The 13,736-nt window shown below is 37.3% G+C and overlaps 1 protein-coding gene across 1 annotated transcript in view; it reads left to right on the forward strand.

Annotated features, from left to right (window-relative positions):
• Positions 1 to 13,736, forward strand: part of FANCM (Fanconi anemia, complementation group M) — a 94,606-nt gene that overhangs the window by 26,515 nt on the left and 54,355 nt on the right. Inside the window, exons 5-9 of the mRNA XM_006875445.1 lie at positions 1,123 to 1,254; positions 4,432 to 4,564; positions 4,899 to 5,024; positions 5,524 to 5,610; positions 8,257 to 8,441. Of these exons, the coding sequence (XP_006875507.1) occupies positions 1,123 to 1,254; positions 4,432 to 4,564; positions 4,899 to 5,024; positions 5,524 to 5,610; positions 8,257 to 8,441 (663 nt within the window). The remainder of the gene's footprint in view (positions 1 to 1,122; positions 1,255 to 4,431; positions 4,565 to 4,898; positions 5,025 to 5,523; positions 5,611 to 8,256; positions 8,442 to 13,736) is intronic.

Genomic DNA, 13,736 nt, shown 5'->3' on the forward strand with positions numbered 1-13,736 from the left:
ATGGCTTGGGTCAGGCACACCTTAGTCCTCAAGCTGACATCTTTGCTCTTCAACACTTTAAAAAGATTTTGTGCAGCAGATTTGTCTAATGCAATACGTCATTTGATTTTCTGACTGATGCTTCCGTGATTGTTGATAGTTGATTCAAAAAGAATGGAGTCCTTTACAACTTTAATCTTTTCTCCATTGATAAGAATGGTCCAGTGGTGAGGATTTTTGTTTTCTTTACATTGATATGTAATCCATATCGAAGGTTTGGTCTTTGATCTTCATCAGTAAATATTTTAAGCCCTCTTCACTTTCAGCAAGCAAGGCTGTATCTTCTGCATATTGCAGGTTGTTAATGAGTCTTCCTCCCATCCTGATGCCACATTATAGGTGCTTACTACATATTTGTTGAAAGATTGAATCAAAGAATAAAACTAAGTATTGTTGTTGTTGTTGTTATGTGCCATCGAGTCGGTTCCGACCCATAGCGACCCTGTATAGGGTTTCCGAGGGTGTAAATCTTTACGGGAGTAGAAAGCCTCATCTTTCTCCCGCGGAGCAGCTGGTAGTTTCGAACCGCTGACCTTAAGGTTCGCAGCCCGATTCGTAACCACTACGCTATTAGAGGGCTTCAAAAGTTTATGGAATAATGGAATTAAAAGGTAATGGATTTTTTCAGTGAACCTATTGAAGCCCTCCTCATATACGCAATACATTTTGTTATATTGAACCACCTATAAATTTTTACTGAGGATCTGTCAGACTCCGTTCTATACACTGTTCACTGTCACTGAACACCAATGAAGAAAACAAAGACTCTGAAGTTTTCATGCTATTTAGATTATAGTGTGTATCAGTACTAAGAGGGTGGGAGGGGAGTTAAGAAATCAACATAAATGTGTTCTAAAATTATAGTCGTATTTAATAATAGCTTGTGGTGACTCTCAGGTGAGTGCTATCTAGAGATGGATGTCAAGTACTTTAAATTCTAATTTTTCTCCTTGCTGTGTTTATTTGAATGTTCATTTTAAGACAAACTTTTTAATGTATAACTCCCATTTTGATATTTAAGAATATGACTGCACTTGGAAGTGATCTTTTTTAAAAAAGTTGACATTGCTTTAAAATTTGCAGATTTTAGAAACATTTGCCAATTCTTTGATTCAGAGGAATATTTTGATGAGAAGAGACATCTCCAACCTTACAAAATACCAGCTAATTCTGGCAAGAGACCAATTTAGGAAAAATCCATCTCCAGATATAGTGGTAGGTATTTATAAATACTTTGATGATAGATCAAATTTTGACTCAGAACCTGGGCGAAATGTAAATAATTTTTTTGTATATATTGAATTTTACAGTAAATGTTAGCTCACTAAGAATTCAGATATCATTTATGTAAATAAAAAAAAACCATGGAAAAACATAGCAAGAATACCATTTTATGTTTTAAATTAAGATTTATTTTTCTTTTAATTTTTAATAATGAGTTGGTCTTTTAGTCCATTTAAAGATCATAAAGTCATAGGGAGTCAGATATATCTTTTAAACCCAAAGCATTTAGTCTTCTTCTCTGTCCCACAGTATGTGACTTATTGCTAATTTTCACAAAGAAAAATAGCTACATGAACAGGAAAATGTATACCAGGCTAGGAACAAATCAAGAGAAGTTCATAAACACTCAATGGTACTTAGTCATTCTTTGAGCTGATAGGGAATGTGTGCACAATTGAATAGAGGTAATGAAACAAAGGCACGAAGGAGACATTGAGCAAACCAATCTCACTAGGGTAGAGGACTGAGGAAGTGTGGTCATTAGTGTAGGTCATGAACACATGGTACCGTGCTTTAAATGTTAGAAGAAACGTGGGCTTTATTCTGTAGTACTTGATCTGGAGGGGTGGGGAAAAGAGAGGAAACATGAGGTGAGACTTTCTGTGTAAAATGGCAGTGTATTTTATATAAAACCTTACTAACATTTATTTTAATTTCTCATAGGAGAAAGACCTTTAGGTCCATTGAAATTTCATATAGTAATTCTTAGCCTGTTGAAATTAATCTTATTGGTAAGAGCTAATATTTTGCAGGGAGGTACTTCTACTCTTTTCTGTAATTAGGGTGCCCTTTTAGGGCATCACTATCCTTGAAACGTTTAAAATAACTACTATTGAATACTTATGTTGTTGGGAGCCATTGAGTCAATTCTGACTCATAGCAACCCTATGTAACAGTATAACTCTGCATAGGGTTTTATGTAACCTTTATGCATTCAAATCACCATGTCTTTTTTCCCATGAACTGCCATGTTATTTATACAGGTTGAATGCTATTGAAAGTATAATAAAGGAAATAGCAAAATATATTCTTAGTACTTTTCTTTTAAAAAAATAAATCATGTTGTTTAGATATTACACCTGTTTTATGCTTCCAAAAGAGTTCTTCACTTTTCCATGAAAGACAGTACATAAAGTAGTGGTGAAAAGCGCAAGGCTCTAGGTCAAATTCCCTGGGTTTACATACTAGCTCTAGTACTTACCAACTGTGTGAGCTTCCTTATCTGTAAATTGGGCATGAAAGCAATACCTACCTCCTAGCAATCTTGTTAAGAAGCTCTGGTAGCGTACTGGTTACAAATCGGGCTGTGAATCTCAAGGTCAGCAGTTCAAAACTGCCAGCTGTTCCGCTATAGAAAGATGAGGCTTTCTGCTCCTGTAAAGATTTACAGCCTCGCCAGTGAGGCCTGGGATGGAGGCAGAGAAGACAACGTCAAGAGATGGTGGGGCTGGGGGCTTGGGATCAGGAGATGGAAAGGGGCTGAGGACTGTGGTGGTAGGGGGTGTGCAGGTTTACAGGGTACACTCCTTTGTTGGGTGAGGATGCATGGACAGGATGATAACTATGCCAACGAAATGATGGATGATGGAATAAATGTAAAGCTGATGTTCTCCCATGTACACTATCACACAATTCACAATAAAACATTAAAAAAAAAAAAAAAAATTTACAGCCTCGGAAACCCTGTATAGAGTTACTGTGAGTCAGAACCAACTCCACGGCACACAAGCAGCGATCTTGTTAAGATTAAATTAATTTATACAAGTATTGTGCTTAGAACACTGTCTAGTGCTCAGTGTGGTATGTATTGTTATGTACCATCAAGTTGGTACTGACTCACGGTGATTCTACGTGGTGAATACTCATAATGATTCTACCAACCTTGTTAGCATGCCAGTGCTTATCCAACAGTGGTATTTATTATTAAGTGCCATCGACTCAGTTTCAACTCATGGTGTGGCACTGTGTGTCATTGCACTGGACTGCAAGGTCGGTTTGAACTGCAAGACTGATGGTACAAGCTCACTAGCCTCTCCTCGGAAACTCTATACAGGGTCACTATGGGTTGGAACAACTCGATGGCACTTAACAACAACATCAGTAAGGGTTTCTGAGTATCAGCTGGTGAGTTTGAACCTCTAACCTTGCAGTTCAAACTGACCTTAGAGTTGAACAGTGGTATACCTGGTGTAAAATGTTGGCTAAATATTTGTCCTTATTGCTAGAAAAATTTGTGAGGACATTTTCCATTGTATTTTCCATTGTAGCCCAAATATCTATCTTGGTGCCTGATATACAATGTTTTAGTTAAATGCAGTCCAGTCAGTTCCCATCACAGTGATCCTGTATAGGGTTTTTGAGGAGTGGCTGGTGGCTTTGAACCAGTGACCTTACTATTAGCAGTTTAGTGATTATCCTATAGCACCACACCAGGACTCCAGAAATAATAGCTGCTTTCTAAATATTTTTGGCAGAACAGATGAATTTATTTACTGATAATTTACATATAAGTAGAAATAGTATGTGATGACTATTTTTCCCCATTGCTTATTCTCTTTAAAATTTGTTTTCTACTGAATTAAAGAAAAAAATAAAGATTTTTTAATGAAAAATTCATCAACACCTTACTATCTGTAATACACCGTTCAATATTATAGGCCAATTTTAAGCAGGATGTTATTGTTGTGCCCTGTCCAGTAGCAGCCCTCTATATGGTTTCTGAGGCTGTAAATGTACGGGAGCAGAAAGCCTCATCTTTCTCCTTTGGAGTGACTGGTGAATTTTAACCCGCTGACCATGCTATTAACAGCCCAACGTGTAACCCACTGCGCCTAACCCAGAGTTCCTTTTAAAGTATGTTGTTAAGTGCTGAGAAGTTGATTCTGACTCATAGTAGCGACCCATTACAGGGTTTCCAAGGATTGGATGGTGGGTTTGAATCGCTGACCTTGCAGTGTTTGTCCTACAATGCCACATGGGACTCTTTAACCAGATAGAAGGGAATAATACGTATTATAATTTCAGTTATATTGTAAATATATACTGAGGGCTAGGAGCAGATATCTTCATTTCTTTCTCTGGGTAAATTTTGTGTGTTTCTTTTTTTAGGGAATACAACAAGGCATAATTGAGGGAGAGTTTGCAATTTGTATTAGTTTATATCATGGTTATGAATTATTGCAGCAAATGGGAATGAGATCATTATATCTATTCCTTTGTGGAATTATGGATGGAACTAAAGGTAAAGTATATAAGATTTAAAGAAATAGTGATCTTGTTATTTTAGTTAAAGACATATACTGAACAATTTGGATTATTGAAAAACCTTCATTTCTTTTAAAAAGCAATGAAATAATTATATAACAAATGCATTATTTACTTGATTTTGTTACATTTCAGGAAGAAAGCTGTTCGTTAATACATAAGTGTATATGGAACTGGGAAAATGTTAGTTTTCATGCTAAATTGGAAGAATTTGCACTTCTTGCTAAAATTTAATTTTTCAATAAATACGTTATGCTGTGAGTTGCTGTGTAGCAATTAAGTTATTAATTATCTTTTCTTAATTTATGAAGGAATGACTCGGGCAAAAAATCAGGTTAGCCGAAATGAGGACTTCATGAAACTGTATAATCATCTGGAGAGCATGTTTGCACATACATGTGATGCTTCTGCAAGTGGTGCCTCTGCTCTCCCAAAAGGTCTGCTTTCTCTATAAATTTGCTGTTGTTTTTCTAAACATTAATTTTGAAATTTTGCTCCATTATTACACATGTCTATTTATAATTACTTATGTTTTTGTGTCAACAGAATGGCTAAAATGCTTTATGATTTTATTATTTAAGCTGTGATTAAATGAAGTGATATATATCCAACTACTTTATAAACTTTAAATATATAACAGATGACAGTAGATGTTATTGGCAGTGGAAATTCTCAGAATTGCCAAAAATTGGTTCAGAACTTAACTAAATGTAAATTTATTTTTCTTTTTTGCTTTGTTGTTGATTCTCAATGGAATTTTTGTAAAACCTCTAAGTTCTGTTTTGCAGTAAAGCTTACATGCTATTCAAATGCTGCTTACTGTTTAAATTAAAAGGAAAAAGTAAATTTTAATGTACCCATTATGAACAGAAAAGGTAACTTAAAATACATAATGTAGATGAATATGGAACAAATAGTTATTATTATGTTTTGCAGGAGATAAAGTTGAGAAATTTTTCTATAGTCATCCAAAGTTAAAGAAATTAGAAGAAGTTGTAGTTGAACATTTCAAGTCATGGAATGGTAAGTCATTCATTTGCTCCAAAACAAGACAAAGTTATTAAAAGAAGTAGAAATTCCCACTTGTTAGTTTGTACTAACACATCTCATGAGAAGGTAGGCTTTTAATTGTGCTGGATAATGAATCTATAAAAGCTCTTGAGAAATTTTAGGAAGGTGGGGGCAAAGGCAATATTGAGAATGTTAATAGAGGAAGCAGTAGAACAACATATAATGGTAGGGGAAAATAATGAAGGTGAAGAGGAAGTCATGGTGGGGTACTGTTTCAGATAGGTTGACTAGAGAAAACTTGTCTCTAGTTTATGCTTAAGCTGATACTTGATGGGAGTGAGGGAGTAAGCCTTGTGGTTTTCTGAGGGTTACTTGTAGAAGGAATTACAGGTTACTAGGTAGGAAGAATTACAGATCTAGAAGTTCTAAGGTACTAGTGTGCATAGCAACTACTATATAGGGTATCTTAGCAACCCGATACAGGGTTTCCAAGGCTGTAATAGTTACAGGAGCAGAAAGCGTCATCTTTCTCCCATCAAATGGCTGTTGGGTTTGAACTGCCAACCTTGTGATTAGCAGTTCAGTGCCACCAGGGCTCTTACGGAGTGAATGTTGTTGTCGTTAAATGCTATTGAGTCAGTTCCAACTCATAGCTACTCTGTGTAGGGTTTGCGAGAGTGTAAATCTTTGTGGGAGCAGAAAGTGACCAGTGGACTTGAACCACTGACCTTATGGTTTGCAGTCCAGTGTTTATCCTAGAGAGCCGCCGTGCTTCCTACTATGACATGACTGGGAATCAGTAAGCAGTCCAGTATTCCCAGGTGGTGCAAATAGTCAAGCACTCACATACTTGCCAAACAAGTAGCCTCTTGAATCTACCCACAGTCCCTTTGGAAGAAAGGTGTGAATGATCTACTTCCAAAAACTCAGCTACTGACAATGATTTGCTGGACCTGGGGGCTCAGGACCATAGTCTCAGAGAATACTATGGTCAACTGGCATAACATAGTCCACAAAGACAATGTTTTACATCCTACTTTAGTGAGCAGTATCTCGTATCTTATAAGCTCATGAGTGGCCATCTAAAGTGCAGCTAGCTAGCTATTGGCCTCTCCAAGTTTAGAAGAAAGAAGAGTGATAAAGATTGAAGATGCTTGGAATCGGTTAATCCAGTGGGCTAACCAAACATTTGAAGAACAGTCTCCGTGACTCTGAACTGGAACTAGATGGTGCATGGCTTCCACTACCAACTGTTCTGTAAGGGATCACATTGGTAAGTCCTGAATAAAGCAGCAGAATATGTTGGAGGAAAAAAAAAAAAAACAAAAAAAACAAAAAAGGACCTGGCTTATTGGTCAGAAAGAGACTGGAGGAACCTGAAACCATTCAGGTCTGGAAAGGTTCTCACCTTTGTGGCCTAACTTTCAGCAAAGCAGTTGTTGTTGTTGTTGTTAAGTGCCATCGAGTCGGATCCGACCCATAGCGACCCTAGATTGGTATAAAGGAAGGACAATAACACTAGTAAGTCTGATCAGTCATTCAAAATCCAAAGGGCAGCATTGACCTAAGAACAAAGTTGAGAAGGGATGGGAGGATAGGTGGAATGGAAATAGAACACACAGGGAGGAAGTGGGTTAACTGTTGTTGCCTGGAGGGGACTGCAATCATTGAAATGAAACAAAGTGTATCATTTGTTGAATATAAAACTGGTGATTTTGTCTGTAAACCTTTATTCAATACACAATAAAAAGCTTTTTTTAAAAAAGATAAAAAAACAAAAACTCAGCCTTTGGAAACATAGAAACACAGTTCTCTTCTGATACACATGGGATCTTCATCAGTTAGAATTGGTTTGGTTTAATTTAACAGGCCAGAGTGCCTAGAGCACAAGGGGAGGCTGGAAAGGTAGCCAGGAACTAGTCCTGTTCTTATAGTACATGCATACCAAGGTCAGGACTGTGAATTTTAAGCTATTTATTGTGATTTGGGTAAAAAGTCACAGAGGAAATTGGTTTTCCTTTCAACAGTTCATACAATACTTTGATTCGTGACACTGCAGTCCCCGTAAGGTAGCCTTTCTCTTCCCACTACCTCACTGTGTTTACTATTTCCATTCATCCTTTTTTCCTGTCTCTTCCTGTGTATGAGCTTTGTCCCTGGGCAAATGCTGTCCTTTTGATCTCATGTGGTTGATTGTTCTAAGGAATGTGCACCTTTCTAGTGTTGTGTTCACTTTATAGGCCTGTCTGTTGAGCTAAGAGAGTGAGTTCAGTTCCAGGCCTGACGGGTGTATAAGGACTATGGGCTATAGATTATAGGCATTTTTAAGTTCTCTGCTTTTGACTGTATTACAAGGTAACGGAAAATAACAGGAATCATCTTTGAGTCAAAAGGATTGGTTAGAAGCGATTCGTTAATTCATACTAGATTTCCTTAGAATTTTCTTTTATTACAGATGATGAGAGACAGGCAGCCAAGATTATTACAATGACAAGAGAAGGAGGAAGGTAGAGGGGACACCAGGAAAGGGTCAAGATATTTTAAAATTATTTTTTGAAAGAATTATTGTTGATTAGCATATAGTGTCAAGTTTTTCTTCTGAACTACTTCTTTATATGCTTTTAAAATTTTGTAACTAAAGTATTTTTTGTTTTATAGCTCACAACACCTCAGAAAAGAAATGTGATGAGACCAGAGTTATGATCTTCTCATCATTTCGAGATAGTGTTCAAGAAATTGCAGAAATGCTTTTTCAACATCAGCCAGTTATTAGAGTAATGACTTTTGTTGGCCATTCTTCAGGGAAAAGCATGAAGGGTTTTACCCAGAAGGAGCAACTGGAGGTAATTATTTTTGGAGGTGATGAAAATAAAAATAATATATTAGCTTTACATTTATAGCTTTTACATTTCTTGTTTTAACTGATTGGTCAGCCAATTGACTATTTCGTGAAGAAAATCTTAAGAGTAAACATGTAAATAAATATAGGTATATCTCCAAAGACTCAAAAAAGTGTCTTTGTGGTTTTGAAACTTTTAAAGTAATGTCAAGTGTAATGGGTACTCAGTCAGAAAGGATCTGGAATGTTGCTTATATTCTAATCCTGGCTCTAACAAATATACGTTTCTTTTTTTCTTGTGCCTGGATTTTCCTTATGATGACATTTTATAGGGCTGCTATGCATATTAAATGATATCCTACTGCAGAGCCTTCAATATAAATATACTAAGTCATTTTAATAATTTATTTTAAACTAATAGTTTATCTGCTGTTTTGGATTAATTAAACATATTAATTTAAAAGTATGATCACCGGGGAATATAAGCTAGCCGTATGCTTCTTATAAGAGGTCGTAAGTTTTCTAATGGCTATGTATATAATGTACATCATTGTTGTCATGTGCCGTGGAGTTGGTTCTGATTCATAGTGACCCTGCACAGGGTTTCCAAGACTGTATTTCTTTACGGGAGCAAAAAACCTCATCTTTCTCCCATGGATCTGCTGGTAGTTTCAAACTGTTGACCTTAAGGTTCGCAACCCAATTTATAACCACTATACTACCAGATAGTTGATCCAAGAAGAATGAAGTCCTTGACAACTTCAATCTTTTCTCCATTGATAAGAATGTTGTTTATTGGTCCAGTGGTGAGGATTTTTGTTTTCTTGACATTGAGATGCAATCCATACTGAAGGCTGTGTTCTTTGATCTTCATCAGTAAATGTTTCAAGTCCTCTTCACTTTCAGCAAGCAAGATTGTTAATGAGTCTTCTTCCAATCCTGACGCCACGTTTTTCTTCATAGAACCCAGCTTCTTGTATTATTTGCGCAGCATACATGTTGAATAAGTATGGTGAAAGAACACAACCTTGTCGCACACCTTTCCCAATTTTAAAACATTCAGTATACCCATGCTCTGTTCGAACAACAGCTTCTTTGTCTAGGTACAGATTTCTCAGAAGTACAATTAAGTGTTCTGTAATACTCATACTTCTCAGTGTTGTCCATAGCTTGTCATGATCCACACAATCGAAAGCCTTTGCATAGTCAATAAAGCATAGGTAAACATCCTTCTGATATTCTTTGCTTTCAGCCAAGATCCATCAGACATCAGCAGTGATATCTCTTGTTCCACGGCCTCTTCTGAATCCAGTTTGAACCTCTGGAAGTTCTCTGTCAATGTATGATTGTAGCCGTTTCTGTATTACCTTTAGCAAAACTTTACTCGCTTGAGATATCAAAGAGATTGTCTGATAATTTCCGCATTCTTTTGGGTCACCTCTCTTTGGAATGGGCACAAATATTGATCTCTTCCAATCAGTCGGCCAGATATCTTCTTGGATTAACTATCAACACTCGCGGAAGCAGCAGTCAAGAGATCACATGACGTATTGCATTGGGCATATCTGCTGCACAGGAACTTTTTAAAGTATCGAAGAGCAGAGATGTCAGCTTGAGGACTAAGGTGCGCCTGACCCAAGCCATGGTATTTTCAATAACTTCATATGGATGTGAACGCTGGACAGTGAATAAGGAAGATCGTAGAAGAATTGATACCTTTGAATTGTGGTGTTGGAGGATAATACTGAAATTGCCATGAACTGCCAAAAGAACCAGTAGATCTGTTTTGGAAGAAGTGCAGCCAGAGTGCTTCTTGGAGGCCAATATGGCTAAGCTTCGTCTCTCATACTTTGGACATATTGTCCAGAGGGAACAGTCGCTGGAGAAGGATGTCATGCTGGGTAAGGTGGAGGGTCAGTGAGAAAGAGGAAGACCCTTTACGAGATGGATTGGCCAGGTGGCATCATTGATGGACTCAAGTGTGGCAGCAGTAGTGAGGTTGGCCCAGGATCGGACATTGTTTCATTGTGCTGTGCATGGGGTCGCTATGAGTCGGTTCTGACTTGATGGCACCTGACAACAACAACACAACAACATCAATACTACCAGAGCTCCTTATATAATGTACATTGAAAGAAATTTTAGGCTATTGAGTTTTATAAACTGAATACAGGTTTTTGCAGATGAGCTATAAATCAGCAGTCAAGTAATCACTGACTGGTATGTCTTTACGGACTATTTTGACAGAACTTTTCATGATTCTGGAGACATTAGTAGATGATAATTCGTAATTACTTTCTCATTCGTTCAGTAGCTTTTATACTGGTCATCACTCCACTCAGAAGAGTCTGTTCAAGTTGACTGAATCCTAATCTGGAATCTGAATTGTTAGTACTTTTACCCAATGTCAAGTTTGATCATAGTTACTTTTAGCCATCTTGTGTGTGATTTTTACTACTCTTGCCACTTTTATATGAATGGAAAATAAAGTGGATTTTTGTCTTGGCATCAAGTTTTTTTTTTTTAATGTTTTAATATGAATTGTGTGATAGTTTACATGGGAGAACATTAGCTTTACATTCATCCTATCGTATATCGTTTCATTGCCACGGTTACAATCCCCTCCATGCATCATCAACCAACCAAAGTGTATACCTGCAAGCCTGCCCTTGGGTCCTCAGCACACAGTCCCTCTCCCTCTCTGGGTCTAGAGTCCCCAGCCATTCCATCTCTCTACGTCATCGTCTCTGCCTCCATCTCTGGCATCACTCCTTCTCTGGGTAGGGGTCTTGCTCTGCTCTTCCCCCTTGATGGTCCCAGGGACCTCTGCTCCAGGACTGCATAGTCAATCACTCCCCTCCTTTTGCTACAAAACATCTACCTTTACATTTCCATTCCTCACATTCAGTCTGGTAACAATTTTCACTACTGTACCATAAGAGACCTATCTGAGTCTCCTTCCATCAGCCCCGCCCAGACAGATTGGATACTACTCAGTGGAGAGTCTTACCTTCCTCCGCGCCCTGTGGATCTAGGCTCCCTCTTGAAAGCTGGGATCAACCTGTTTAATTTGAAATATCCATAGCACTCTACTTTGTCTTTGGCCAATTTTCATATTGCCTAAAGTCAGGTACTCATAAGAAACCTTACTGATTGTACATTATTCTATACTCATATCAATAATATTTTTGTGTGTGCCAAACTTTCTTTATAGGAGTATTTTATTCTACTCATTTCTTTCATTGTAGTTTTATTCTTAAATGAGCTTTTGTGAATATAATCAGATGAAATTAGTCATTTATTTGCAAATTGGAGACAAAGTTATAGAGGAAATGGGGTCCTGGTAGACCACTTCCATTTTAATGACTTTGGCTTTTATTCTGAGTGAGATGGGAGGAAGCCATTCTTGACAGTTTGGAGCAAAGGACAATCAGGATCTAATTTAGATATTAAAATAATAGTAGAAGTTTGGCTTTGAGTGTATAACTTTGACATACTCGTTAGATTCTTGTTGTTGTTAAGTGCTGTCTAGTTGGTTCCAACCCATAGTGACCTTGTATAGGGTTTCTGAGGAGCGACTGGTGAGCTTAAACCACCGACCTCCTTGTTTAAACCAATCTTGTAGTCCAATGCATTAACCCACAGCGCCATATAAGGAATCCTGTGGGAGGGTGGTGGTGGTTGTTATGACCCTGTGCTGGGTTTCCGAGGCTGTAAATATTTACGGGAGCAGAAAGCCTCATCTTTCTCCCGCGGAGCTGCTGGTAGTTTCGAACTGCTGACCTTGCGATTCACAGCCCAATTTGTAGCCACTACGCTATCAGAGCTCCTTGTGGGAGGGTAGTATATCCTTTTTAAGACATGGAAGATTTGTGTTGGCCTCTCTCTATATATCTGTTCATTTATACCCTTTATTCTTACAAGTATACTGTAATTGTAAGTATAGAACTTTCTATGATTTCTGTGAGCCATTCTACTCAAATATCAAACCCGAGGGAGTAATGAGTCAGTAGATCAGTAGAGAAAAGGGGAAGAGAGACTCTTAAACTTGTAACTGTTATTCTGAGAAGAGGGTAGGGTAAAGCCTTGATTTTGTAGCCAGCATGTCAGAAGTAGGAGTGGCTTGGGGAACCCAAACTTGAAGCTGGTATCTGAGGTCCTGAGAGGACTTGGCAGTCCTTTAATTTGTGGGATCTGATATTGCTCTAGTGGTTTGACTCAAAGGAAGAAGTACTACATTTACAGTTAGGAACAGAATTTAATGTCTTTGAATTGGTAGTCGAATAGACATTTAATTGAATTAGAATAGAATTGTTTCAGATTCATGTGATTCCACTCAATAGACAATTCTTTGAGTGGCACTGTTTTAAATATCAAATAGAGGTGTTGATTAAAATGTGGACTATACAGTTGGTCCCCATTATTTATGGATTTTTTAATTAGAAAATTTGCCTGTTCACTAAAATTGATCAGAGTTGACCGTGTATTTTGTGCAGACAGTGAAAAATTTGAGTTGCCTGATACGTACATTCTAAGCCAAGGTCAAGCAAGGTGACATATGCTCTTTTGTTTTAGCTTTCATGTTGTAAATAACTATTGTTTTTAGTGTTTAGTGTTGGAGTTCGGCCAAGGAAATATGAAGGGAGAACAGAGCTAGGGAATTGTGGCAATATTCAAGGGAATGGAATTTAAGCTAGGGTTTTAAAAACAAACCACCTAACCCACTTCTGTTGATTCAGTTCTGACTTAATAGAGACCCTTTATAGGGTTAACAAGGCTTTGAATCTTTTCTCCTGTGGTGTGACTGGTGAATTTAGGGCAAGCAATAAAATAAAATAAAATAAAATAAAAAATCGTAGGATGAGTGCATAATAAATCCAATCTGGGGTCAAAGAATTGTAAAAATTAGGGTGCCGGAAGGCTCTAAACATAGAGAAGGTAAGGTAGGTGTTGACTGAATACTGAATATATTAAGTTATAGAGAGTAGGGTGTAGTATATATTGTTTATTGTTTCCCTAACCCATTTAATGCTGTGACTTAGAATAGTACTTTTTTGTTTTGTTTTCCTTTTTATTCCTTTTCCTTGCATCCCTCTCTTAACAGTTCGTTGTAATGGTTATAAAACTTGGTATTATGGAAAAAAAATAGATTAGAAATTTAACTACCATGGCTACCTTAATTCTTGCCATTTTGTTCGGGCATTCTTTTATTTTAATAGGCATTTGTAAAGGCATTAGTCTAAAACATGACTGATTGCTCTGGAATTCCATCTTTCATTTTCAAGTTTGTTGTCAGTTG

The sequence above is a fragment of the Chrysochloris asiatica genome, unplaced genomic scaffold (genome assembly GCF_000296735.1).
Source record: "Chrysochloris asiatica unplaced genomic scaffold, ChrAsi1.0 scaffold00327, whole genome shotgun sequence".
Taxonomy (NCBI): Eukaryota; Metazoa; Chordata; class Mammalia; order Afrosoricida; family Chrysochloridae; genus Chrysochloris; species Chrysochloris asiatica.